At 47.7% G+C, this 27,723-nt stretch overlaps 2 protein-coding genes across 4 annotated transcripts in view; both read right to left on the reverse strand.

Annotated features, from left to right (window-relative positions):
- LOC105760850 (uncharacterized) overlaps nt 1-136 on the reverse strand; it is a 40,960-nt gene extending 40,824 nt beyond the window's left edge. The window contains exon 1 of the mRNA XM_072922189.1: nt 30-136. The gene's annotated coding sequence lies outside the window, so the exon portion shown is untranslated. The remainder of the gene's footprint in view (nt 1-29) is intronic.
- A 12,169-nt stretch (nt 137-12,305) lies between these two features.
- Nucleotides 12,306-27,723, reverse strand: part of FAM219A (family with sequence similarity 219 member A) — a 92,440-nt gene continuing 77,022 nt past the window's right edge. For 2 of the 3 annotated variants that reach the window (XM_030258211.4, XM_030258209.4), the window contains exons 3-6: nt 26,567-26,669; nt 22,666-22,746; nt 22,270-22,324; nt 12,306-21,135 (exon numbers count right to left, since the gene is read on the reverse strand). In XM_030258211.4, coding sequence (XP_030114071.1) covers nt 20,977-21,135; nt 22,270-22,324; nt 22,666-22,746; nt 26,567-26,669 — 398 coding nt within the window. In that variant the 3' untranslated portion in view covers nt 12,306-20,976. The remainder of the gene's footprint in view (nt 21,136-22,269; nt 22,325-22,665; nt 22,747-26,566; nt 26,670-27,723) is intronic. The other variant, XM_030258210.4, reaches the window with a different exon arrangement.

Raw genomic sequence — 27,723 nt, forward strand, 5'->3', positions numbered from 1 at the left:
GAGCGCAGCGCCGGGCGCCGCTCACTCACCGGCACCGCCGGGCCGCGGCCGGGTCTGCCGGTCCGGGGCTTCGGGCTCAAGGCGGAGCGCGGTTCCGGGGTTGGGCGCTGCCCGCCCCGCCCCGGCTCCCGCCCCGGCTCCCGCCCCGGCTCCCGCCCCGGCTCCCGCCCCGGCTCCCGCCCCGCACCACGGCGCTCCCCGATGGGAGATGTAGTTCTGTGCGGGGAGCGCAGCCCCAGGCGCGCCGAGGCCTGGAGCTGCTGGGGATGTCCGGGGGTACGTGGGGATGGGGGTACCCCCAGGGCTGGGAGGGATCCGAGTTTGGCGCTGGCAGGGCTGTGCCGGGATCCTTTTGAATCGGGCTGGGCTTTTCATGAGATGCTTAGGGGCTGGGATGTCCTTTTCATTGAATGATTTGGGGCCGGGCCAGGTTTTTTCAATGGCGTGCTTTTAGGCCGGGACATGCTTTTCACAGGATGGTTTTAGTGAGAGATGGGGTTTCATGGGGTTCCCCTGCACCCAGGAGGATTGGGGTACTGCTTGGTATGGGCACAGCATGGCACCCTGCTGCCACATTGAGGTGGGGGTCCCCTGAGAGCTCTGTGCTGAAGCATACCCCCACTGTGAGGACCATAATGCCGAGGATTTATGATCAGCAGAACACATGGAGGGGCCCGGGTGGTGTTGACCCCTGGCACTGTGCTCTTAGATCAGAGTCAGACAAGGGCATTTCACGCCTTCATTAATTCTGTGCTGCTTTCAAAGTACCCCTCCTTATTTAGCCTGTGGCAGTGCTCAGCATCCCAGATGGATGGCAGGTCTTCCTGGACAACTTGCCAAAAGCAAGCACGTCCTCAGCAGCCCAGCATGAAGCCGACAAAACACGGGTGTCAATGACAGCTTCTATTTTTGGCTGTGTTACTATGCTCCAAGAGCTTTCCCTTGCGTGCTTTCTTGGTCTCCAGCTTGTGCATGGCAGGAGGGCACCAGCCTGCAGGGGCTGTAATAGTGCCCACCAAACCAGCAGTCAGTGAAGTTTCTCCACCCTTGCAAGGAACGTCCCCAGACTGTGGGAAGGGGTTCAAGGGGAAAAATTGCCCAAGCCAGTTTTAATGAAAGAACACCTTTGCCCTTCACCACTGCTGTGGGGCAAAGTAAGCCTCTGAGATAAATTTATGTACCCTGGCATTGTCACCTCAGTGGACCATTTCCAGTGGGTTTCCCTGCCTGCAAACACCACTCTCTTTTGCATGGTTAATTCCCTAAAATTCTCATTACAGACCCATGCCAATCAAAGAAAATATTCCTGTTTCTCAGTGGAGAAGACCTTGAGAAACTTCTCTCTGAGACTCAGGCACAGGGACATATATGGTGAATCCAGTGGTCCTTGTTTATTCTTCTTATTGTTTGGTTTTAGTTTATAAACTCAGAAATTTAAAGCAAATCACAGGTTTTCTGCTAAGTCTCACACCAAATTTTGGCCCATGGTGATATGATGCAATAGCAGAATGATGACTGTGCTGGTTGAACAGCATCTTTTCTGCCCTCTGCCCAGGGCTGAAAAAAGCTGCTTCAGCAACAGGGACATCCTAAAGGTAAATATGTGGGGATTAAAAGGTGCTGCCAGACCTTCAACAGTGGGTGAAGGACAGGGCTGATTACTGCATAACAAACAGTGTGACCAGGGAACATGTTCTTGGTAAGCACAGCACACAATGAGAACAGAAAATAGAAGAGCAGCACAAGAAACACTGATGTGGCCCCAAAATCTGGGAGATGCTAAGGTACATGCAGTTTGGCTCAGGGATGCCAGCAGGATTTCAGATGTTGTACAGTCCCAAGCATGGCTGGATGAGACCATGCATACAAACTGTCTAGGGAGTAAATCTGGCTTTCTTAAGGATCTTAAGGATCTGTCATAGAGGTCCCTGGTGACTATGGGGCACCAGGAGTATACTCCTCAGGCAGCACTTACTACCAGGGGATATTTATGGGCCACTGGGAAGTCAGAACCCTCAGGATGTGCAGATATCCCTGGGACAGGGAGAGTCTCAGTCCAGGGAAAGAGATGGATGGCCACGGCAAAGCCACAAGCACATATAGTGAGTGAGCATCCCTTTGGCACTGGAGGAGGACATGAGATACAAAGAGGTGCTGAAAAGACCCACTACCAGCACCATCAGACCCTAGACCCCATGGAGATGTGTTATTTCTATTGGTTTTCCCCCCTCCACGCAGCCCCCCGAATGAATCCGACTAGCTCAGAGATATGGGGCTGTGAGGGGAGGAAATAGCATGGAGAGGGAAAGGTATACAGAAGAGGCTCCTTACCCCAGGGTGTTGGAACAGCTCTCTTTATTCTGTGGTGTCCATGGAGAGCGGGGCAAAAGGAGAAAGAGCAGGAAGTTTCAGGGGTCTATATAGGTTTTGGACAGGGTGGGCTCTCCTGGCTCCCCGCCAACCCCATTGGGGCAGGAGGGAGGATTCAGGGGTTATCATGATTAGAGCCACAGAGGCCCTAGGAAAGGGGGGACAAAAGGGTGTCCAGGAGCTCACCGTAACACCTCCCCCTTATTTGTTAAACAAGGTTACAGGAATTCACTGGGCTCAATTCAACCCCGAGTATGGGTTTCCCACCACCCCATGTTGGTGGCGTGGTCAGGCCTCCTCAGGTTAGCCAACTCTATGTGGTTGACTTCTGAGGTAGAAGGTATGAGGCCCTTGATAGCTTTGAAAATCAAGTGACGCAGGATCCCGAACGCTAGGGTTACAAAGAACAGAATAACAAAGACTAACAAAATTGATCTAACTACAGATGTCCACCACCCCGTGAATCCCTATCCCTTGAACATTCTCTTCAGCATTTGCAGGATGACAACTTGCATAGGGTCCATCACAGGGTTGAGTGGAAGGTAGGTTTTCTCTAAAAGGGAAGAACAAACATTTTAAGAACATGTTAAAGCTTCTGTTTCTGCCGGAAGGAATTCCTGCCTAGGAACTTTCTTCTTCTCCCATCCGGCGGCATCTTCTCTTTGAAGCATCAGATACTTGCTTCTTGTCCCCTTCTGTTTGACCTGGATTCTTGGGGACAAAAGGTTTCACCCACTTCTGGGGAATCCACCGAGGGCCTGAGGGAGTAGCTACACATGCATAGCCATGACCCCAGGTCACAAGTTCATAGGGACCCTTGGTTTCCCAAGTTTCTGGATCCCTAATCAAGACCGGTGGATGCTGAGACAATTTAAACTGCTTGCCACTGTTAAAGTGATGTACCGCAGGTGGACTCATATTTTCGAATGAACAATTCAGAAAATTGATAGTAAACATGGCTTTACAGAGCTTCTCTCGTGGAGACATCCACGGAGCTGAGCTGTTTTGTTTTTTCAATACCTGCTTGAGCATCTGGTGTGCACGCTCGACTACAGCTTGACCTGTGGGGGAGTGGGCAATGCCAGTCTTATGTTCCACTCCCTACTGCTGGAGAAATTCCAGGAACTCCTTGGATACATACGCTGGGCCATTATCTGTTTTGATCGTTTTTGGCACTCCCAATACTGAAAATGCTCGTACTAGGTGTTGTTTGACATGTGCAGCCTTTTGTCCTATATGGGCAGAGGCATACACTGCACCTGAGAATGTGTCCACGCTTACATGAACGCATTCAAGGCGACCAAAACTCTGAATGTGTGTGATGTCTGTCTGCCATACCTCACAGCTGCTAAGGCCTCTGGGGTTTACTCCCATGCCCAGCGATGGCACGGCCTGGAGCTGACAATTAGGACAGTTGGTCACAATGACTCGGGCCTGACTCCGTGTTAGCTGGAACTGCTGAATCAAACCTGGCACGTTCTGATGGTAATGCTCGTGACTCAGCTTTGCCTATTGGAAAACATCAGGGAGACTTGCCTTTTCAACTGGTGCAGCGAAGGAGTCTGCTTCTCGGTTTCCCTCTGCAATCTCACCTGGCAAATCAGTGTGTGACCTCACATGCATCACAAAGAATGGATGTTCTCGGTGCGAGATTAAATAAATTAGCCTTGAGAGTAACCTGAAGAGATGTTCATTTTCTATTTCTCTGAGCACAGCCTGCTCCGCCCTGGACACTATACCTGCCACATAGGCAGAGTCTGTCACCAAGTTGAACGGCTCGGAAAACCTCTCAAAAGCTCTCACCACTGCAGCCAGTTCAGCCACCTGGGGGGATCCCTCCACAAGCTCAATATCAGCTTCCCAATGCTGAGTCTGTGGATTTCTCCAAGTCATCACCGACTTGTGGGAAGCCCCAGAGGCATCAGTGAACACTGTGAGAGCTCTGAGTGCCCTCCGGCTCCTTTTCTCTTGAGGAATCAGGTGGAATTCCTCATTGAACAACTTGTGAGACGGGGCATGGACTGATATTTGTCCCCTATAGCTGTCCAGAGATAGCTGGAGACTGGCACTGCTCTGGAGCAAATGCTCAAACATCCCTTTAGTCAGCCTCTCAGGAGAGTTCCTTCCCTCCTCAGAAAGCCTGACTGGAAGGTGAATACATGCAAAGTCACACCCTGCTAATTCACACAACCTCACCCTGGCCTTCTGAATCAGCTTTGCTATCAGCTCTTGTGGCCTAGTGATGGTTTTGGATCTTTGGAGCGATAGGAAAACCCATTCTATGATTAAGAGTGGGTCCTTCTGCCCCTTGATCCATTGGAAAATCAACCCGTGCAGGTGTGGGAGCTTTCCTAGAACAATGAACTGGAAAGGCTGATTTGGGTCACACCTGTGTGCCTGCCTTTCTGACAAGGCCTTCTGTACCTTTTTGATTGCTGTCTTTACCTCTGGAGTCAGTTCCCTGGGGGAGGTCAGCTCCCTCTCCCCCTTCAATAAATTGAAAAGAGGTTCCAGATCTTCATTTGTGAGGCCTAGCCAGGGCCTTACCCAATTTAAAGACCCACACAGCGAGTGGAGGTCTGCTAGTGTTCTGGGGTTGCAATTTATCTCCAATTTCTGTGGGACAATAGTCCTTGCAGAGATTTCCAGGCCCAGGTATCTCCAAGGTGGCATTCTTTGAACTTTGTCTTCCTGCAATTTGAATCCAGCAGAGGTTAAAACTTTAACCACTAGGTCAAGTGATATTGGAGTATAGAGTCATTGGGAGCACACACAAGCACGTCATCCATATAGTGTAGGATGATGGCATCCTTTCTCTCTGCACGTACTGGAGACAGCAGTGCTGCTACATACTGTTGGCATATGAAAGGGCTGGATTTTAGACCTTGGGGCAAAACTTTCCAGTGGTAGCGTTTCATTGGTGCTTCTCTATTGACCGTGGGAACTGAGAATGCAAACCTCGGGGCATCTTCAGGGTGCAATGGAATTTGGAAGAAGCAGTCCTTTATATCTAACACAGCCAATTTCCAGTCCTGGGGAAGCATAGCTGGACTCGGCATCCCCGGTTGGAGAGGTCCCATATCCTCCACAATTTTGTTTATCTCTCTGAGATCATGGAGCAATCTCCACTTGTCCTTCCCAGGCTTCTTTATTACAAAGACTGGGAAATTCCAAGGGCTGTCTGTTTCTTGCAGGTGTCCTTGAGCTACCTGCTCCTCCACAAGTTTTTCAAGCGCCTCGAGTTTTTCTCTACTCAAAGGCCACTGTGCTACCCACTTTGGGGTGTTATCCAACCACTTTAACTTGTGGGCATGGCGCTCCACAGTGGCTACTCTCGAAAATTCTGGGGTGTCTTAGGAATGATTAATTGGACTCCCCACTGGGACATGGTGTCTCTCCCCCACAGAGGAGCCTTATAGTCTGCCACAAACGGGCGAACACTTGCTGATTTCCTGTCAGGTCCCTCAATTTGCACTACATGTTTAGAAATTTTTGCCAGTGTAGTTCCTCCTATACCCTGAAGTTTGCCTGCCACAGGTTGCAATTCCCAGTGTGATGGCCACATGGTTTTGGGTATCACCGTGATGTCTGCACCTGTGTCCAGAACACCTTCCACCTGAAGGTGCTCTGACCCATGTGCTAGGTTGCATGCCATGGACGGTTTATCCTCTCCTACCACTTCCGCCCAGTAGACTTCTGGAGATTTTCCTTCTACTGTGATTTCTACTGGGACGGGAATGGCTTGTGCCAGAATTTGCCCCTTTTCTAGATAGAATGGAGGGCGCAAGCAACTTGCCAACAGCATAAGGCTGGATATTTTTCCCTTAGTAGTCATGGGAACTATTTCGATCTCAGGAGGTGTGTATGCTGTGTCCCCAATAACAAAATACTCACTGTCCAGTTCCATATCGTACGCCTGCAGGTCCTGAGGGTTTTTTGATAGGTCCACAACAATGACTTTCCAATCAGTGTTTCTGAAATGAAATCCTTTGGCAGTCACTAGGCGTGGCCGGCCTATTGGCTGCCAAACCTTGTTAGTAATACATTTCACATTCTTATTTTTCTCTCTCCCCCCATCATAGTATCCACCCTCCCCCTTATTTGTTAAGAGAGAGGCATTGTCACATTTGTGTCCCACTATATTTATATCTTTGCGCGTAGCAGTGGGCACGCGCTGTGCTTCTAGTTTTTTTGTTTGTTGATCTGTCTCTGGTTCTGGTTCTGAGGACAGTTCCTGGCAAAGTGTCCTGGTTTCTTGCAACGCAGGCAGATGATTTACTGCAGCTGTTGTGATGATCTGGGTGGCTTCCTTGGGCTTGATGCAGCAGTGGCAACAGGCTGTAATCCTGCTGGTGCTCTATGACTGACAGGATTATCAAGCAGCTCTGCTTTCTTAGCGTAGGCCTCGATCATCTGGCCAAGAGTAGGTGCTGGATCAAGAGGAAGGCTGAGAAGAATCCTACGACAGGTCTCGTTGGCATTCCTCTGGGCCATTTCTTTAATCAACTCTGTTTGCACACTGGTGTGTTGCACCTGTTTTTCGACTTGGCTTCTCAAACGATCCACAAACTGCAAAAAACTCTCAGAAGGAAACTGTTTGATATTAATATAACTGCATTCAACCTCAGAGCCTGGTAATTGATACAGTGTCTTTTCTGCAGCAGTACAGATTTTTTCTAAAACCGATCTAGATAACAGTCTGGTTTGTTTTTCTGGACATTGTATGTCTCCTGTCCCACACAAATGGTGTATTGTAAGGGGCTGGCCATCCATGTCGGTGGCATCACTGGGTGTACGCTGTATTTCTTGCAAAACTGTTTCCAAAGCCAATTTCCACTTACTTTCCCATATCTCATATTCAGAGGATGTTAGTAAACATTTAAACAAATCAGTTATATCTTTCGGCACCATTTCATTTGAATTGAATGTTGCCCTCATCAGACCCTTAAAAATCTCACTCGATCTCCCAAATTCTCTCTGAACCTTACAGATTTCTGTTTTGTCCCTGTATGGGAGAGGTTGGTATGTCCTTGTACCATTTCTTCTCCCTAAATAAACCACTGGAGTTATAGATGGTATAGATTCCTCGATAGGGGCAGGCTTATGTCCCCCCCGCGCCTCCCCCACCTCGGTGAGGGGCAGCTCACCCCCCCCCCTCGGGCTGTCTGCTCCGCGGTGCAGACTCGGTCCCCGCCCCAGCTCTGAGCTGCGGAGCTGCTGTGCCCTGCCCCCGCCCCGCCGTGAGCCGCTGGGCTGGGAGGAGTGCAGGGACCGGTCCCCCCCTGTTCCCGGGGCAACCCGGGGGCTGGCACTGATAAGGAAGGTGGGGTGTTGCTATGGGAGATAAGCAGGCGTCGGAGGAGGGGAGGGAGGAGGGGGTGGGGGCGGAGGGGGTGGCGGAGGGCGGGGGAAGCAAAGGAATGCGAGTGGGAGGGGGAGTGGGGGGTGGAGCGGCCCGCGCCGGTGAAACCACATGGCCGCCGCCATTATCCGGCCGCGTGTGCTCCACAGATGCCGTGCTGCTCTTTAAGACACACTCCGGGCTGTATCTCTCAGAAAAACAAGGTGTCAGAGGGGAATAAGGGGTGGGTGAGGCGTTTTCAGGGCTGGGGTATTGAGGAGGTGGGGAGGAAGGGGAAAAGGGGGTGTTAGAACTGTGGATCTGCGTTTGCATGCTCTTTTCTGCTTCTAAAATATTTTTCCGTGCTTGTAAAAATATCGGAATAAATCGAGAAACTTTATGTTCACCATTTTCGACTTTTAAAGTTAATATCTGTCCAATTTGATTCCAAAAAGCAAGCGAATTCAGGTCCTGCACAGTAAAATTTGGTATTTCTGTCTTTAGCCAGCACACAAAACGCAGGAGGAGCTTTTTAGGGAATGATACATTGTTTAAGTTATTGCTAAGATGTGTTAGTATACTCTTCTGTTGCAGTGAAATGTTAGTACCCATGATTTTTAATTGTTTCACTGGTCTAGTCTCCACCAGAGCTAATAACACAGCACGAATGATTCGAATTTCCCTCCGTGGAAAACCCGAGTGGGGGGGCACAGGGGGAGGGGCGCTCGTCCCGCCGCTGCCGGGGCGGCTTTAGCCCGCTCCTCCCGTGCCTGTTCCCCCCTGGAACGTGGGTATGCGCAGCCCACCGGTTCCTGCTTACTCGCAGTGGGGTCCTGGCTCCCCCTCCCGCAAGCAGCCCCCCCCAGTCACTTATGGTAACCTCTCCCCGCCAGGCGCGGTCCCGGGTGCCGCGTCGGAGAATTTACCAAGCCTGTGACTGCGGGATTCGTCTGTGAAACCCTCTCTGGGGGTTCCCTCTCCAGTCGGCTCTCCTGTGGTACGCAGGCAGAGGTCCCCGACTGTCCCCCGTGACTCAAAGCTTTTAAAGGCAGCTAGAGTACCAGGGCAGTTGACTGTCCCAAAAGCTTTTGACTCCCACTGAAATAGGGGGTCCAGCTTCTTCGTGGGCTCAGAGCAGCACACGTTGGGCGCCAACTGTTATTTCTATGGGTTTTCCTCCCCTCCACGCAGCCCCCCGAATGAATCCGACTAGCTCAGAGATATGGGGCTGTGAGGGGAGGAAATAGCATGGAGAGGGAAAGGTATACAGAAGAGGCTCCTTACCCCAGGGTGTTGGAACAGCTCTCTTTATTCTGTGGTGTCCATGGAGAGCGGGGCAAAAGAGAGAGAGCAGGAAGTTTCAGGGGTCTATATAGGTTTTGGACAGGGTGGGCTCTCCTGGCTCCCCGCCAACCCCATTGGGGCAGGAGGGAGGATTCAGGGGTTATCATGATCAGAGCCACAGAGGCCCTAGGAAAGGGGGGACAAAAGGGTGTCCAGGAGCTCACCGTAACAGAGATGTTCTCTCTCTGACACAGAAGGACAGCTAGCACCTTGGCAGAACTTTTGCAGCTGGTCAATCAGTTCATCTCAGGCCGATAGGCAGTGAGATTGATGGCTGATGGTGTTCTGTAGTTCTCCTGCATTGCCACTTCAAACAGCTGCTTGGGCTGACCTTGGACCAAAGGATTTTGTAATGGGGTCATTGTTAATCCCTACAGACAGCAGGGAGTGAGAAGAGACACCCATTCCATGTGGCAGCATCTGCCTTCACAGCTGCTGGGACACATGGTGAAACTGATTACTAGACAGGATCTAATGCTGGAAATGCAGCTGGAGATCTGAGCATCAAACCTTCCAGGGGGTCATAGCAGTGCTGTGATTCTCTTCCCAAGCTCCCCACTCATCCAAAACCATAGGACAGAGGATGGAATCATTGGCTCCTCTGCCCCTGCATCCAGGGTGTCCACAGACATTTGAGCACTTTGCCTAGTGGGAGATGGGGTGAGTGCACTGGGACTGCTAGGAATGGGGCAAGCAGAGGTTGGAAAGGGAATTACAGGACTGTACCAATATCCTACAGCAGGCAAGGCCTGAGAGGGCTGTGTTTCATGGAGGAGAGGGGTACCCTGGTTGGTAGCATGCACTATCTCTGTCCTGCACAGTGGTGATGTCCCTGTCCATGCCCTCTGCTTGCTCCCTCATTACAATGCACATGGTAACGAGGCTGCAGGAGATGAGCTGGTTTGCAGTGAGCTTTGCCTCTGTGCTGGTGACCTTCTTAGCCTGTGAGGGGAAAGCTGTGTCCCACAGACGTCCTTTGAGTGGTCAGCTCAGGGATTGTTCCCTCCTGCAGGACCAGGGCTGGGAGGGATTTTTCAGTGCTCAGAACTCTCCCCAGCCATTCATATGGTCCTCTGGCATGGAAGACCCACCAGCTGGAACTCATCTGAGTCTGGGAACTGTGTTATAGCAGCTCTCAGAGCAACCCCATCATCACCACGTCAAACAGCGGCCTGAGCCTGACAGGCATGAGCCCTGTCACTGCCTCAGTTTCCCTTCTTCAGCAGATCCTGTGCCTGGTTCTCTCCGAAACCTTTTCCATGGACAGGGCTGACATGTCAGGGCTTCTGCTCTGCCAACTCTAAGAGATCAAAGCCACTGCAGGATGCAGCTCCAGGGGACAAGTCAGCAAGCACATGCCATGGGGTATCAAACACTCTCCTGATCAGGGAGTATGACACTGCCTCACTTCAGAGATACAGTGAGGCACCCTCTGAGTCCTTGTGTTACTCTCCTGCATCTGCAACTGGGTAGGTGTAGAAACCCCAAAGTTTCCTCCTCCTGCCACACTTACCTGTGTTACAAACTTGTTCTTTTTCCAGAGCTCCTGTGGAGCCCACTCTTGGATGGTCTTTATGACAGAGCACAGCACGCAGTAGGTGTTGGTGCAAGTGCTGGTGAGGGTCCTGTGTTTTTTGAGAAGAGGAACATGCAGCCTGCTGGGACAGGTGTGGGTTGGCACTTGCAGTGCAGGGTGATGTTCATGTGATCAGTGATGCCACAGAATGGGAGCACTGGGATTTGGTGGCTTTCTGTCAGTCTCATAGCCATGCTCCCAGACTGCAATTCAGGCCTACATCCCTCTTGGGCTATACCCTCCTTGTTTTGTCTTGGCTCCCTGCTTCCTCCCCTTTTGCCAGCAGCTACCTTACAATGGTAGGAAATAGTTTCAGCTGGTCCTAGTCAAGATAATTTTATTTTGGGAGGTGCAGGAGCAGTGATTGTGGCTTTTTAAGCCCCTTTCTCCTGTATTTTGTTGGAAATCCTACAGCAATCCAGCTGCAGGCAGAGAGATCCCTAAACCAGTGCAGCCAATGGCTGTGGCACAGCACCAGTACAGCTGCCCCAGCCTGATGAGATAGCCAGGAAAATTATTGCCTGCTCTGTCTCCCCTTTTTAATTAAAAGCTGGATTTGGGTGACCCTGTGTGCCTTGTGTGCTTTTCCATCTGAGTAATGATCTCTGCAATTAGAGTGAGCAATCCTCATCCATCTCAGTGCAGAGGCAGCTGGGTCATGCCAGAGTGAGAGTGGCATGAACTGGGTTTGCTTTTTCCAGAGCTGGCGAGTTGAACAGAGATGCCCCTGCAGGACAAGCCCAAGCCCTACTCTGCTCTGGCCTGTAACACAGTGCCCACCCAGAGCCCTGCTTGTGCTCCCTGTTCCAATCCCTCTGCTGCTGCATTCTGGCAGATCCATGGGTGCAGAACCACACCCATTGACGTCAACCTGTGCCCCTGAAGGACTGCAGAGTCCTGCCTGGTTTGCTGCTGGACAACCTGGAACACCTGAGTGAGTCTCAGCAAAAATGAATTATATGCCCTTGCAGAAGAAGAAAACAATGTGCCCTTCATTTTCACACCCTACTGCTCTCTGTTAAGCCAGGTATAGGCCCTCCATCAGCCCCATTCCCTCTAGGGAGTCAGTGGGAGACTGGGAGGGGAAGGTGGACACTGCAATGCCTATCCTTGCTTCAGCTCCCTGGTCTTGGAGCAACCCAGGTGTGGGGACCATCACTGTGCACAGGTGTAACCCAAGCCTCTCAGCTGTGGGGGTACTAATTCTGCACTAGATTTGTTGCCACATGATCCACTGGCCTCCACGGCTGTCCTCTGTCCCTGGTGTCCACAGGTTTTCCAGCTGCTGGTATTGGACTTTAAAATCAGGGCTTGGCTCCTGTGCCAACAGCTTAGAGGGGCAGAACACCTGCAAGGCTGGAGAAAAGGTTATGATGTCATACAGATGCAGCAGTTCTTTCTACTTCTTGCAGACCAGATGCAGAAGCTGGGTCCAGCTTTGTGTGCCCTCATGCTGCCCTAGGGACTCATATTTCCCAAATGTTGGTGTCTAGTCCCGGAATATTTACCTCTGCCATTCCACAAGTCACAGCAGCCACTGTTTCTGGGACCAAGCAGGCCATGGTGTGCACCCCTGGTTTCAGTATCTGCGCCTGCTGGGGGCTCAGAGGAGCTGATGCAGTCCATACCCCCTCACCCTGGTTTGCTCCAATGAAAAAAAGGCTGTCAGGCTGGTTTTCATATGTATGCTTTTTAATATCATTAATTCCGTTACACTACACACAACCAGTAACAATGATAAATACTGCAATGGAAATGTTAAAAAAAAATATTATACACATTTTTCATGTTTTTGAAAAAAACCCCATATTCTAAAATAAATTAATGTATAAAACTGATGGTAGAAAAGAGAAAACCTGAAACAAACCATAACACAACTGATCTGTTTAAGGCAATACTCTACACAGACGGGAACAAAAGTACAACAGTGTGCTACATGATCTGAATGGGAAAAAAGGGAACAAAAGAAAACCCATACAAGATGTAGACTGATGCTTCAAGAGTGAAAAAACTCCCAAAACCAGATAAAAAAACAATGGCCAAGTTAAGTGCAGCATTAATATACTCTGCATGTCAAATGATTAGCAGGTTCCTAACAAGGACTAAGGTCAAGCTACAACAAATTTATCTTCCTAATTAAAAGGTTATTCAGGTCAAACCCTACATTTAACTCTATTTGTGTTTGGCTGTTTCAGCTATATTTCACTATATGCAAGGACAGCCAGAAATTCATCTCCTGCTCTTGAGATTAACACAAAGGTTGGGAGGTCTCCCGTCCTGAAATGTATTTCCATTAAATAAATCCAAGAAGGTTCTTGCTTTTGGTGACCCTGAAATGCCTCCCAGCACCCCTTCCCCTGGTGCATCAGGCACCACACGGGGGAATGGAGACCTGGAAGGCATTTGCTTAGGCTGATTTTTTTCCCATGCTGAGGACACAAAATGGAAGTGCAGATTTGATTTGGACTTGGAGAAGTGTTGTTTTTCTGTCTGCCAGAAGTGTCCAACTGGAGCCTGCTGAAAGTACTTTTCCAGCATGGAAGAAACCCATCCTGTACACAGACTCTGGCTACAGCCATGACATTTGCTATTAAGGTTGGTGCAGAGCTCCACACCTGCCTGGACAGCCAATGAACCCCCATTATTAATGCAGCCCAGAACTTGGCCACTGGAAGATGGACAATAATTGTAATGCCAAAAAAATCCTTCTCTCCCTCAAAAAAGAAAAGAAAAGGGACAGTAGCCACTTTCTGCCAACTTCCTTGGGTGGATCCCCATCAGCTGCCACCCATTCAAGATCGGCAGTGCCAGATCTCACCAGCACTGACCCAGTACATTCCCAGTAAGGTGCATGTCGGCAAGGTGCTGCTGGGGGCAAAGAAACTTCCTGGGACACGGTCAGAGCCTCCTGTAGTGCCCTGCTAGAGTGCATGGGAAGGAAGCCATGAAACACAAGGAAAGAAACCTAACTGGAATTACTAGACTCGTGAAGGCCAACCACTGTCTGGGTTGCCTTGGGTTTGGGTGGGAAAGGGGGATGCAGAACTGGGCTGAGAATCACTTTGGTGCAACTGCCTCTGATACTCATCACTAGTGCATGGGGCAGGGGGAAGAAAGGCGACGGCTGCTTTGAGAAAAGGGGAATGGAAGGAGGACGTGTGTGCAATATAACAAGGCTTGCAATTCTAAGACTAACCACTGGACACGGATACTGAAGATTATTTGTGACAACTAGACTATCCTTCTACTGCGGTTGCTCCTTCCCCCATTTTCTGGTCTGATTCTTCTTCAGTTTGGGAAGCCATGGCTGTTTGACATGATGGCCAGTGCTGACCCTCAGTCAGCACTGAGGGTCACCCCAGTCCTTGCCCAGCTCATGGGGTGACTCTGCTACAGGTTGGACAAAGAGGTCTGGAAATCATGTCAGGCACAGACTGGCTCTGCACGCCAGTCAGCACCTGCTTTCAGACCCTTCAGAAACCTATTTAATGGCAGCTCATCTCCCTTATTAAACTGAAGGTTCAATAACCTCTGTGGAAGGAGTAAAAAGGGTTTAAAAAGTGCAAAAAGGGGAAGGGAAAAACCCAACTTTCTGAACTGTTTCCCCTGCAAAGACTTCATCTTCCACCAGAGTCTTTTTCCCTGCAAAACTACAGCCCCACCAGTATCTCAGAGCACCCTGCCCAACTGCAGCAAAAGCAGAGGCAACAGGCTCCCTACTAAGGCCTTTGCTGCAGGACACAAGCCCATACCAGGAGAAAGTGGGTTGGCAGGTGTGGGACCTGATCTGCATACCTGGACCCACAGCACTGAGGCCAGGAGGGTGAAGGCATCCGGCTTGGTGGGCTGCATCTCACCAGGTTTTGCATGAACCTGGTGAATCCTCAGCCCCACAGCCTTCATGTGGGTGAAGAGAAATCCCAGCCTCCTGTCTGATTCTCACCCTGTCATATTCACTGACCTACAGCTGGCCTGACTTTTGCTTGGGGTTTGTCTTAGGCCAGAGGCAGCCACAAGTTGAACACAGCTGCTACTGCAGCTTCTCCATGCAAAGAAACTGAACAAACAAATCTGTAGGCATGTGTCTGTATTCTATATCTCAACAAACTGTGTCTCCTAAATAATGGAGGCTTGAAGAATGTGGGTACAAAATGGAGTTGCAGCTATTTAGGCTGAAAAAGCAAAAAGGCAGCCTGGGAGAAGAGCAGTGCTTCCCATGGAGCTCACCTGGGACAGCTGCATGGGCAGCTAGGAGAGAAATGCTGCTCTGGGAGACAAAATATCTTAGCAGCTACGGGACTTAGAATGGCCTTTCAGTGGCCTTTTCCTGGTGCCTACTGCTTTCCAGTAAGCACCAGGGAAAGCTGCAACCTGTCCTGCTGGTGTCTGTGCTGCTCTGTGACACGGTTTGCTGCATGCTTGTGTGGGCCATGGGGCTGTGCTCTGTGTGATCTCAGTCCCAGCCTTTGTCTCCTCAGCAAGCTGTCAAAGGTGTGCTCAGATAGGCAGAGTTCAGCTGCTGTCATCCCAGGACTGCCAACAATGTCAAGTGGGGCAAAGGAAGGGATGTAGCTGTAATTTTTGGGAAGCAATACAGCAGCTCAGCTGCATAATGCAGGAAGTTAAAATATGGACCACAACTCCTATGAGAAACCTCCACTGACCTCCTGCAGATAATCCCGGGCACAAAATCTCCCTTTATGCTAAATTCCTGGCCCTTCTGCTTCAGGTCTTGTGTGGTTCTGTAACAAAGGCGGGTTTGTCTGATGAGGTGTGGTTTGGAGCAATCCCTCTCACAGCTGAGCCTTTAAAGGAAGAGACAAGTGTGCCTAGAGGTGAAAAGCAGTTTAAAATGAAGACCTTTGTATGCCTTCCTAGCTAGCCCCGTGGCACTGCTCCTCTATGCAGATGTTGCTTTTGAACATGCATTCCAAGCTTGCTGAGCCAAGCAGCCTCCAGGTGCCAAAGCCTAGGTAAGCCTAGGCAGTCTAGGTAAGAGTGGCAATACCCCAAGTGGGTTTGAAGTGAGAATGGAAAAGTAAAGGAGCAGCCCAGGCAGAAACACCAGTCTAAAGGCTAAGGTGATATATGGTTGCTAAAAGCAAGAGCATGAAACTGCCACGGGAATATCCCAAAAATGAGCCTTTCAATCCTCTGTTCCCATTCATCATGTCTTGCCATCTCAAGCTGCACTCCTAAATTCCTTAATTCTGCTATCAAAGGATGGTGCTGTTGGGCCACAAAGTCATTGCACATGTTCTCTCTGGGAGCAAGCAAACTCAGAAAGCAGTTGTGCAAGAGTCAGCTGCCAAGAAACTGGATAACATACCCTTGACAAACATCTTTCTCGAAAGATGTTTAACCTCTGTACTAATCTCCGCCCTGCTGCATTCTGGCATGCACGAGGAACATCAGAAGATGGTAAACAGAAGGAAAGCAGAGTAGTACTCTGAAAATAGGAATTAAATTTCTATAGCATGATATTTACATCCTGCTTCCAGAACTGTCCTATCAGTGGTGCCTCTCACACTTGGCAGTATCTATGCAGGATGGTGGCAGAACTTTGGGAAGGCAGGTTTCTCCCATGTGCTGCAGAAGGGAATGGACATCAAGAAGGGATGTGGCTTGCCTGAGGTTAGAGCAAATACCAACAGCAGCAAGGACCCCAGATCTCATTTCTGTGCTCTAACAGTCTAGCAGACCCACCAGGTCTGGATACACCCAGCTGTATCTGGCTGCAGTGCGAGCTCAGAGACAGGGTGTTTCTGGTGTGTACATCTGAAAGCAAGCTTTGCTTCCTGCTGGCATCAGCACAGCACTGAGACAGATCAACTTGGACAACTGGGATCTGCCCTAGGCCAAGACAGCACTTGGCAATCTTTCTAGTTATTGCTTGTGTTCCTTTTCCTGTTTTCCATTTGTTGCCCAGCTGGGTCCTTCCTTTCTTCAAAAACATCTTCATGTTTCTGTTGAGTCACACACAGGGCACTGCATTTTTCAAGCCTCCTGCATTCTCCTGCACAGCCTGCAGGCCAGACCAGGATCAGACTGTGCATGGAAAGGGAAGGAATCTGCTCAGGATTGCAGACCTGTGTGTCAGCCAGTGAACTGCTGAACACAGTGGGTGCCTCCTTTTGGGACAAGAGCTGGTGAAACAAGCCAGAAGGAGCTGAGTCCATCTTGTCTGTGGGGAAGCTGTCCTGAAGTCCCTCTCAAAGTCCATGCAGCAGGGATGGTCACCTGCTTTTGCAGTTGCAAGGCATCTGCAGGCAGGACAGACAAGAGAGCACAGCAGATCCAGTGGCCAAGCACACATGTTAGGGACAGACATGCCACAATGTCAGGTATCACCCAGTGGCTCTTCCAAGGGTTCACTTCAAGATGTGTCTGGTAAGATACCAAATGAGCCTTCAGAATGGGCATCAGCCTCCTTTCAGCCAAGGTTTATGTACAAACGTAAGAAAATCAGACATGAACACACTATCTATAGACCTTTCTCAAGACTAGGAGGATGTTCCTCCTCCCAAAGACATCTGGAAATATGGAGTTTGCAGACAAGAGAGACTGAACAGAGTGCTGACACCCTGCTGTTCAAATCCAGCTCACATTCAAGGATACTACATGATATTTAATCAGATTAACATCTGATAAAAGGATTTGCTGAAACTCACATAATTTGGTGACTGACATTACATAAAATCCTAACAAAAGCCCAGTCTGGCTTTAGGAGGCATCAAATGCAAATTCCTTTGTGGAAGCACCAGCATCAATATCCTTACATCCTGTTTGCATGGTTAATTTAGGTAGACAGAAACGCAGCATTTCATATTCCATAGTGTTCCTCCCCTTGGTTTTCTGTACAACTTTGGATTGAAAATGTGGCCTGAGAGGGCCATCTTGTTTGGTGCAAAGATTGGTGAAAGGAATGATTTTCTTTCTTGCATGCCGTCTGCATTTAGGAGAGCACCAGCAGCTCTGTAGATTTTGTAGCAATGCTGTGACAGAGAGTCAGTCTGCGCTCCCGCCTTCTGCCTTCTTCTGGCTATGGTGGCAGAGACTGGTCTAAGGAGAGCAGTGCCAGGATAGCCATCTATCTCCACACCTTCCCAGGAAATCACCACAGCATAACCTCCAACAAGGGTTGCTTGAGCAGAGAGGCTGGATCAGATGACCCCACTGTGGCCCCTTCCAGTCTTACCTATTCTGTGACTCTGATGGCATACATAGAAAACCTGATGGCTAAAGCATAGGTCTGAACATGAGACCAGACAAGGGGAACCAGCCTCATCTGTGGTTGATACATATCCATGTGCAGTTCTCAACATTCCATAATGAGCCAACAAATACGCTGCATGGTCATAATTTGCTGAAGAGGCTGCAGTTCAGAAGGGTTAGTGTTCAGTTTTCTGTGACAGCTACATGTGCATTGCCTTAAGCCACGCAGCCTTTCTGATAATGACCCTACACAGGTAACTACTTTTCCCCACCCTTTCTACATTATTCTCCTAATAAAATATATGAACACAAAGCATAGAGAGGAGAAGCCAAAAAATTGCCATTTTATGGTCCTGTATTGTCATGCCAAACCAACTGCAACCAACTCCTTCTGTGCACAGGTAAAAATGCTTGAGTTGTGCTTTGGTTTGTATTTGGAGGAAACATTGGGTGGAACATCTGAATTCATCTCCCTCCCTCCCTAAAGGGGTGTGCTAGAAGCAGATGCACATCACAAAATGCAAAGGGCTGAAGGCAGTTGCAGGGTTGGGGGATGTCTCAGGGCACATGGCAAGCAAAAGCCAGCAACAGGGGAAACAAAAGGACTTGATAATGATGCCATGGGACAGTGGGTGTCACAGAATCCCTCAGATTGGAAAAGACCTTTAAAATCATAGAATCCAACTGTTAATCCACACTGCCAAGTCCACTATATGGAAATCTGTCCCTCAGAGGAGAGGTATTAACCCTGAGAGGTAACAGTGACAGCAAACCTCATTCTATCCTAGACTGAACAGGATAGTGCTTGGTTATTGCTGGACTCAGTGATGTTTTTAAGGGTCTTTTTGAACCCAGATGATGGCATGATTCTATGATGGCAGCTCAATGGAGACCTGTGGCATATGTAGCCCTCAGTGGCTGGCCCAGGTAAAGAGATGGCTTGTTGCTCTAGCAGGCACTCCAAAATGCTCTGAGCTCCTGAGCAAGGGCTGTGGGAAGGGCTGAGTGTGTGCAGCCTCGCTGGATGGCAGAAACTGACCGAGGAGGATAAATGTGATGAAGATATTCCATGATACCAGTGCTGAACTGCAAAGTCCCTCTCCAGAAGAGTGAAGATTTAGCGAGCGCTGGTCATGTCCTATAGGATTTGGTTTTACCATGGTATTTCTATTAGGTTTTGACGATATTCCCCATTAAAAAAGACTCCTTAAAGAATGTTATTCCCTTTTATCTTTCTCTCTACTCTCTACTTCCCCCACCTCCAGACAACCTTGTACCTGAGTTGTATTTTGGAAATATTCCCTCTCAGCATACCAGATGGTGAGAAAAGTAGATGAATTCACTTAAGGAACACTATCCCTACAAAAGATGGCAAGTCAACCATCACTTCTGCATGAAGAGGCAGGGACGCTCAGTAAACAGCACCATTCAAGTCCTCCTTCTATGGCCTGGAACTAGGGTGGCAGCATGTTGTTTTAGGCAGAGGAGACAAGCACAGCTTTAAAAGTTGTCAATACCATCAAGTAAATAAATCCAGGAATCTTGTGTGCCTGTTCTTTCACTCAGACTGTGGCTGGTATCAAGCTTTGCACTGCACAGATTAAATCTCCAGGATGTTAAAGAAAACCTCCTGCTAATTAAGACTTCTTAAAGCCTCAGCTCACTTCATATAGATTTCAGATGGGGGATCTGTCTGTTGTGGTACAGCTCAAGGTCTGCTTTGTGACTCAGGAATTCTGATGGGAAACTCAGAACTGGCCTTATTTTTTCCTTTCCCGGGCTACAAAGCAGGTGATGACCCAAGGCAGGTTGTTCTTCCCCTTGAAAGGCCAGGAAAACACAAGAATCTGTGGCAAAAGATTTCAACACCAAGAAAAATTCCAGCCCATCCCTTGTATATGCTGCAGTCAGTGAGAGAACATGTTTCCTAATTCCAGAAGTGACTCTGCATTCGAAACAATCTGCTGGTGAACTGGGAGCTCAGGCCAGCTACCTAATCCAACAGATTTCCTAACTTTTCCAGCACCAACTGCTCCTGACCTGGGACCATGTCTGGAACAGTAGTTTCCTCTTATGGGCATCTTTCATCTGAAGCTGAAAATTCCTCTCAAGTCTGACCCCACCACACTGATGACTTCAGCATTAATGAGTTTCTCCCACAGGCACCCAGAGACACAGTGTCAAGGGAATATCAAGAGTCAAGCACTGTCAAAATGTGCTGTCTTCAACTACCGTTTCCAGCACTGTTCTTCAGGCTGTACATCTCTAGTCCTGACTCAAGGAGGATTCACTTCTTCTCAGCTGAACAAAGTTTAAGAGTTTTGGAAAGAGTTAGGTTGCACACGGATTAAATACAAGCTGAAGTCAGAATACGTGACTGAACTGAAGTCACAAGTACGATTGGTATTCCTGGGAAATGAGCAAATCCTTGAAGGGCATGAGTGGATTGCAGATCTCATCTGATGTGTTTGGTGATAATTTAGTGTGGCGCTAAGGGTAGATTGCATTGGCTATGTGACACAACAGCTGTAGCTAGTACTGACTCACAGTGAGATGTCAGCTACTTGTCCCTTTTGCAAGTGAATGAATTGTATTATGCTAGTCCTGGCTAGCCTTGCCATAAAAAAGGATGCCCTGGTTCGTCCCCCTTCCTGTGCCCCAGTTATATCATTTTGGTTATGCAAATGGAACAGGTTTAGTGAATGAATTAAGAACTGACTTCCTCCCATTGGTAAAACACTTTGATACCTCCAACTTGCCCTAATCTTGCAGATGGATTGGTTTCAGTGGGCAGGATTACCTGAAGTCCCACCTGACCTTTCCCATTCTGGAAAAAGACACTTTACAAAATATCCCCAGTGCCTAAACAAATCAAGGAGGTATCTCTGGACCCCTCTGCATTCGCTCTCCAGACCAGTCAGCTCTGCCAGGCACTGCCTGGCACATTGAGCAACTTCTCTTTTGTTTTACCATAGTTTAAAATAAGTTATCAACCAATCATAAAATGAATTTTTTGGTTTCTCCTGGCTCCATGAACACAAAGAGGTGCACGTCCTACCATAGGAGGAAGCAATGGCTGTTAAGTTTTACAGTTATAGTGGAAAGCACTGATCACAGCCTGCCGGCCTCACTACTGGATGTGACAGGCGGTGGAGGAGGTGGCTTGGCAACACATGCAGGTAGGGTTGACCGATTTAGGGGGGATTAGGTCGAGGTCCTCGTCATCCGGGATCTCATCTAACCGGTACCCATCCTTTAGCAGCTGGATGTTCAAGTCTTGGTTGATCTGCTGCAGACAAAGAGAGGAACAGTCAAACACTTGGGACTTCTTACTTCTGTTGGTCAGAAGATGTAGGAGGTCCCTCATTTGGGAATGTATTTCCCCCCATCATTAACAACTGCCCTACAGTCCTAGTTTTTGACCTCAGGTAAGGGGAGGGTACTAGCTTCTCCAGAATAGGAATATCTAGAGTGAGATACACTATTTTGTTCTGGAATAATTTTTCCCTGAGGACAAGCCCTCAGTTAAAGTAATGCAATAATATTATTTACTGGCAGATGGGCAGTCTCCCCTCTCAGTCTGGGGCACACTACAGCAGTTAAAAGATGGTAAAGTTTGGCTCTGTGATCTCAGATTCAAGTGCTGTCTAACTGGATCTATATAAACAACACTTAGGGCACAGAAACAGCTTGGATCATCTGATATGGTCACTGCTCTTGGCTGTTTTCCAGGGTTTCAGGGTATTTTATCCCAGGAAGAGATACAAGGAGCAAGAGTTCTGAACATTTTGTGGGCAGAATGGCTGCTCAGCACCCTGAATGCAAAATCCTGCAGAAGCAGTAGCCAGAGGCTGAGCAATAAATTCATGAGAGAGTGTGGGAATAAACTCAAAAAAATGCAGAGGGACTAACAAGCCTGAGCTTCCTGCCTTTTCTCTTTGAAAGGGCAAGAGCTCATATCTGCAAGTCCTCCCTGGAATTTCTGCTTGATCCAAGTAAACACACACTGGGTGACCCTGACCACTCCAATAACTGGAGATCACAGCACACCCTCAGATTCTTTATTTGTGTCCTTGGCATACATACAGTTGCTGAGCTGCCATGGCAGACAAGATGATGCTTTTGTACCTCATGGGTCACTGCAGGACTAGGCAGAATGCGGGAAAGTACCAAAGGTAGCTGTGAAAACTGCTGATGGGCAGATCTCTGTGCCATGGCAATGAGAATATGGACCCACTGGATCACCAGGGTATAAAGTAACATGACACAGTTTCTGCCATGGCCCCTTCCAGACTCACGGAGTCTATACCACTATTGAATTTGTTGTGTAGCCATTTCTGCCTGTGCAAGGCCTCTACAAGCCATTTCTGGCTCTCTGTTATTTGCATTCACAGCAAGGATGGCAAGAGAGAGTATAACTCACCTCAGCTGATGAGTATCCCGAGGAGGAATATCTCGACATATCAAAGTCATCATCACTGCAGGGAAGTACAAGATACAGCAAAGAAGGAATTGGTTAGATGAGACCTCTATTCCCCACTTAGTCCTATCTTTCTTGTGCCATGAAACTCTACTTGAGGCACAGAGAAGTTACATCAAGGGAGCCTGTAGAGCAGCTTTCATCTATGACCCTCAGATCTTTCCATCACAGTGCTCTTTTCTGACAGCTCTTCTCACTTGCTCTCACAGAGAACATAGGTCGTATGTCACCATGGCATAGGCCAGAGGGAAGAGTGGAAGGAAGAGTGTGAGTGCTGCCCTCTGGCATGAAAACTCACTTAATGAGTCATGTATATCACCTTTTTAACCTTTTGCATACCTGTCTGTATCCAGGGCTACCAGGGGCTTTTCATCTGGACTCTGGTCTAGTGATGAGTAGCCCTTGTTGGGAACGACGAGCCTGAAATAATTAAATGTTGTCCATTAACCACACAGTAAAGCTCAGAACCACACACTGCCTAGGGTAAAGACATAAGATAGTTGGCTTTCCCCATTTCACTTCTTTGCAAGCCCCATTTATTGGTGAAGATGTTTAAATGGGTGCAATTCAGAGGGAGCAAGCTGTATCTCTAGGTAGCCTACAGTAGTATCACAGGGATTAACACTGGGCATGCCTTGGGAACATATCCCTTCCTGGAAGAAAAAAAGCATTGGGACACTCTGTACTTCATTCTGGTAAACCTGTTTGGCCAGCATTGCCTGTCATATCAGACTGCTCATTTTTGTGTTGTCTGGTTTTTTTTCTGGCAAGGGTACCTGACACCAGCAGTAAGTACACAGGGGAAGTCAGAGACCAGAGCGATCCCAGTGTTCTGATGTTGGACATCAGGGATATTATGCAGTGCCTCTTTCTGAATCCCTATCCAGATTCCTGGCAACACAACATTTCTGAGGTCTCAGTACTAAATTTAGTAATATTAGAAATCTAAGTTGGTGTGCCCAGCATAAGAAACCAGTCAGACCAGCACTTTTTAAATTCCATTTTTTTGTGATGACTTTAAGTTAATCAGAAATGTTACAAAGGCTGAGGATGACTCTGCACTTTGAACTGCTGGGGAGAATTTGTGAAATGGAGTGCAGGCTTCAGAACTTCTAGGATAAGGAAAATGTGTTAATATAATGGTATCTTGTTCACAATGGAATTCTTTCATCCAAAAAAATGCAAAAATAATTTGGTTCACAATTAAAATAAGGTTAACTAAACCCAGCGAATGGAGTAAGATTTTTTATTCAGCAGATAAGAATCATAGGAGTGACAAAAATCTTAACTTTCAATAAGTTAAGTCATGTTTTCTCCCAAGTAGTCTTTAACAACATACCATGATGCACAATGACACTTCACTAGGAGTTTAAGAAACATAAATCTAAATATGATAATCCATCTCTTCCATGCTCCAACTACTCTCTAACTACCTGAAATGTTTTTATGCTTCTGTGCAGATAATTGCAGCAAACCATTAACAATTTTAGAAATAAGAAGTCCTGGCAAACACTGTCAGTGGCCAGGCTCAGGGAGAGTAAGATACATTGAATCCTGTAACAAAGCAGATACATAGGTTCACAATTAGTTATATTTTCTTACTGTGTTCACTGAAACATAAATTAAATAAATTAATCTAAAACCTGACATAGAATTTCTAAACTGCTGCACCAGGGGACTGGAGAAAATAGGATCCACTTGCAAAATTCAGTAGCCCTTCTCATGGAAGTGAGGCAGTCCTTCTGCTCCTGAGGTATGTAGGCAGGAAGTCAAGAAGCAAAGATGTCTGCAAATGAAGCTGAGATTTGGCAGCACAAGTTTGCCCATACATATATCAGAAGTGCTGACTCCCATTTTCACTCTCCCAGTTTTCCAGTCCCTGCTCCATATATACTCACTGACAGTTGTTTTTAAATCATCAGTGAACAAATCACTCTCAGGTGATTTAGGAGAACACTGTGATGATATTTACTTGATAAAAAAACCCACTACATCTTCTTCTTGAGAAATGTCTTTTTTCTTAATAATAAAAAACTTTAACTGCAACAGACAAAAACTTGTTATAGTGTCACTGCCATGATTTAAGTTTTTACCTCACATCCTGATTGTCCTTATCTTCACTTCCCACTGTCCTTAGAACAAAGTCGGGTAGCAGTGGTAGCTTTTGTCTACAGCTGCCATGGTATAAGTTTCTTGGTCTTTGTGTTTTTGCTCATTTGAAACAACACAAGTTGGGCCAAAAGGTCCAAGTTTAGGTTACCCTGAGTGGACTGTAGCACTCAGATGTGTTCAAGTGTTGTGGATGGTGTCATGGGCTCTGCCTGTGCTCAGAGGAAGAGCATCATCCCTACCTCATTCACATTTAATTTGCTTTTAGGGAGACTGAGAGTGTTATGGATCAAATTACTTTAACCTGTAAGGCTGGCTGCACCCTTGCCCCAGAAGAGGATTGAATGGTGGAGGCAACCTTGTACTAGAGGCTGGATGTCAGAAATCCACAGGGATAATACAGAATAACAGAAGTCTTGGGGAAGAAGAAGGAGGTGGAGTAGAGAGTAGGAGAGGCAAAGCACACAGGAAAACATATTTAATGAGAAGAGCAGAATGGTCAAAAAGGGGAAAATGCTTTTAGCTTAATTCTCCTGCAGAGACCCGAGGAAGCCAACAGTTCAGATTAAATAATAATCTGGAAATTTTGCAGTGTATTCTTCTGGAATATATCCTATTATACTGCAACTGTTACCCTGCGAAAACCTGCTTGAACAAACTTGTGGCATTTCCGCCTTGCTGGTGTTGCGTGTCTGTGGCAAGACAAACTGAAGCATTCAGAGGTGCTCAGATGTCCTGAAGTGAAATAAAACTGAGCTGGCTATTTGAAATCTTTTGTCAGTAGATGTCACTGCTCTGCTGTTTCCATCAGCAGCTTGGAAACAACAATCTCTACATGGAAAATTCACTCATGTTACAGGTAGATACTTGTATTTATCCCAGCTTCTCTCCCTCTAATTTCTTCCTCCACCAATTTCAGTGTTTCTAAACCTCTCAAGCAGCAAATCTGCTACCATTCCTCTCAGGATGGTAGCTTGCAGCCTATTGCCAAAAGAAAACAAGATTTTCCAGAATGTACTTGGAAGATAAGGAGGACCAGTGGTCATGGAAAACACAGCTGAGCACAGTTCCTGAATTTCTTGCTGCCATGAAGAGTCTGGCTCTTTTATATGGCCTCAACACCTGAACACAGAGAGGAAGCAATGCAGCATGTTCCCCCTGTATTTCAGGGGCTTAAAATTAAAAGTTGACAAGGTCCTGTCAGGATTTATGACTAATATTTTGGGTCTGGGGAATTAGTGTGAACAAGAAATCTCATCTTGCAGATGCATTGCATATAGAGAGGCTCTGATCTGCAGCTCCTATTCAACTTAATATATGGTAATCCAGGCAACTTTCCCATTCATCAGTAACTCTCCAGCATTCCGCAGATTCCTCCATCATTTTAAGTGAGGTCCTCCACTAAAACCTGCCACCTTTCTAGCAGCATGCAAAGCATGCAATCCTGTGGGCTCATGGGGTTTCCTCCCTTCTGAACACAGGTAAGTAATACATTGGTGTACTGAAGTCTGCATGGATAAAAAAGAAAAGAAAATATCCAGCTCAGAATGCCTTTATTTACAGCAAGTTGTAGTACTGCCTAATACTCTCTCAGAGAGCTCTTCCAAAGCATCTCCAGCAAAGTGTGACCATGCTGTTCCAAGGGTGGAAAAAGTGTATAGAAAGTCACACAGAGATGGATTATTTACAAGCCTTCATTAAATCTGTCAGTAGCAGAACAGGTCACTATCAAAAAGGAGCAGGGGAACTTACATTGACAAAAGCAACCAAGGCAGAACTAAGCTCTAAACCAGTCTGTGTTTCATGAAGCAACACAGCTCTTCTCCCACTGGCAGGATTAGGTGTTACTCAGAACCTGCAGGATGGCTCTATCAACCCCCGATTTTAACCTGGCTGGGTTGCCTCTGCCTTCTACAGGCTGCACTACCACTGGTACTGAGCTCAACTGTCCATGCATCTTCCCAGGGCTGGGATGCAACACAACACAAAGTATTTGAGCCCCCAGCTCCAGGAAGGGCCATCATTGCTCTTGCAGTGTGGCTGACAGAAGGCAAATGCAATGAACACTGTCCCTGACCACCCCAGGACCATTAGGGATTGCACTATTGCTGATATTTCTCCAGTCCTTTACCTTGTTCGTGCCATCACGTTGTTCTTCTTGGGCTGCTGATTAACTGGGCTTCCCATATTGCCATTCTTCAGGGACCCCTTCCGAGCCAGCTCCCTCTGCTTCTCTGCATAGGACATAGGAATGGGAAAAGCAAAATTAGAGCAGCAGCCTAGCTGGCTGCCATAAGAAGAAACTCAGATCTGATAGTGGCAAAAGGCACAGCAGAATTAATAGCAAAGGACATGAGCTTGACACCTCTTATGAAGGGATGGTGCAAAGGCCAGATGAGTTATGTTCCACTTTGTCCAAGGTCATCAGGGACTAAAACTAATCTACCTTTGCTCACAGCAGCCTGTTGACAGCAACACACTAAAATCTGGGTCTCGAAGCCTGTAAAGTCTTAGAGCTTCTGGATGAAACCCAGCTGAGGAAGACAATGGGCACAGACCTTGTGCTTGTCTGCAGCTGGTTGCTGCATGGACTCCAATACTGTGCTGTACTAATATGGCTCTTCCTCTAGCTGGGATGGGAACCAAGGGAAGTATATAAATTGATATCAAATTTTCTGATTCAAAGTCCTTCCTTGTTTCTTGTGGAAGATCAGTTGTGTTGAGTTACCAGTAAGTCACAGAAGTTGAGCTAAATGCCCCAACCTCATTGTGCAATGGCAGGCAAGGCTTGTATGGAAAAGCTGAGCATGGAGACAGTAAGGCAGGAATGAGACCAGTTTAAAAACAAATCTCCAGAGTGTGAGAAAATGCTGGAAACTACTTTTGTGGCATGCCTGAATAGGAGGCGTACCAGACTTCTTACTGAGGAACCTGAATAGTGAATTTGTTTTGCTTTGTCCTTTCCTGCAATGTGTGAATTCTGTTGTTGGGTTGTGTTTTTTTTCCTTTTGCAGATTTTATTTCTGCTTGGAGAGAAGAGCAGCTTTTCTCACTTGTGGAAAAGGAGCATGCTTCTATGGTGTGCCAAGTTCAAGGTGAGCCAACACTTTCCATTCCTCACAAGTCAGAGCAGGGGTACACATATCCAAGGCTCCCTTTCTTGAGGGAGATATAAGCAGCAGGAATGCCTAGAGATTGTGATGATAAGGAACATGGAGACAAGAGTACATACACTTGCAAACCATACCCAGCCTGCTCCTGCTGACAGCAGAGGTGAATAAATGCATA

This window comes from Taeniopygia guttata, chromosome Z, assembly GCF_048771995.1.
Source record: "Taeniopygia guttata chromosome Z, bTaeGut7.mat, whole genome shotgun sequence".
Taxonomy (NCBI): Eukaryota; Metazoa; Chordata; class Aves; order Passeriformes; family Estrildidae; genus Taeniopygia; species Taeniopygia guttata.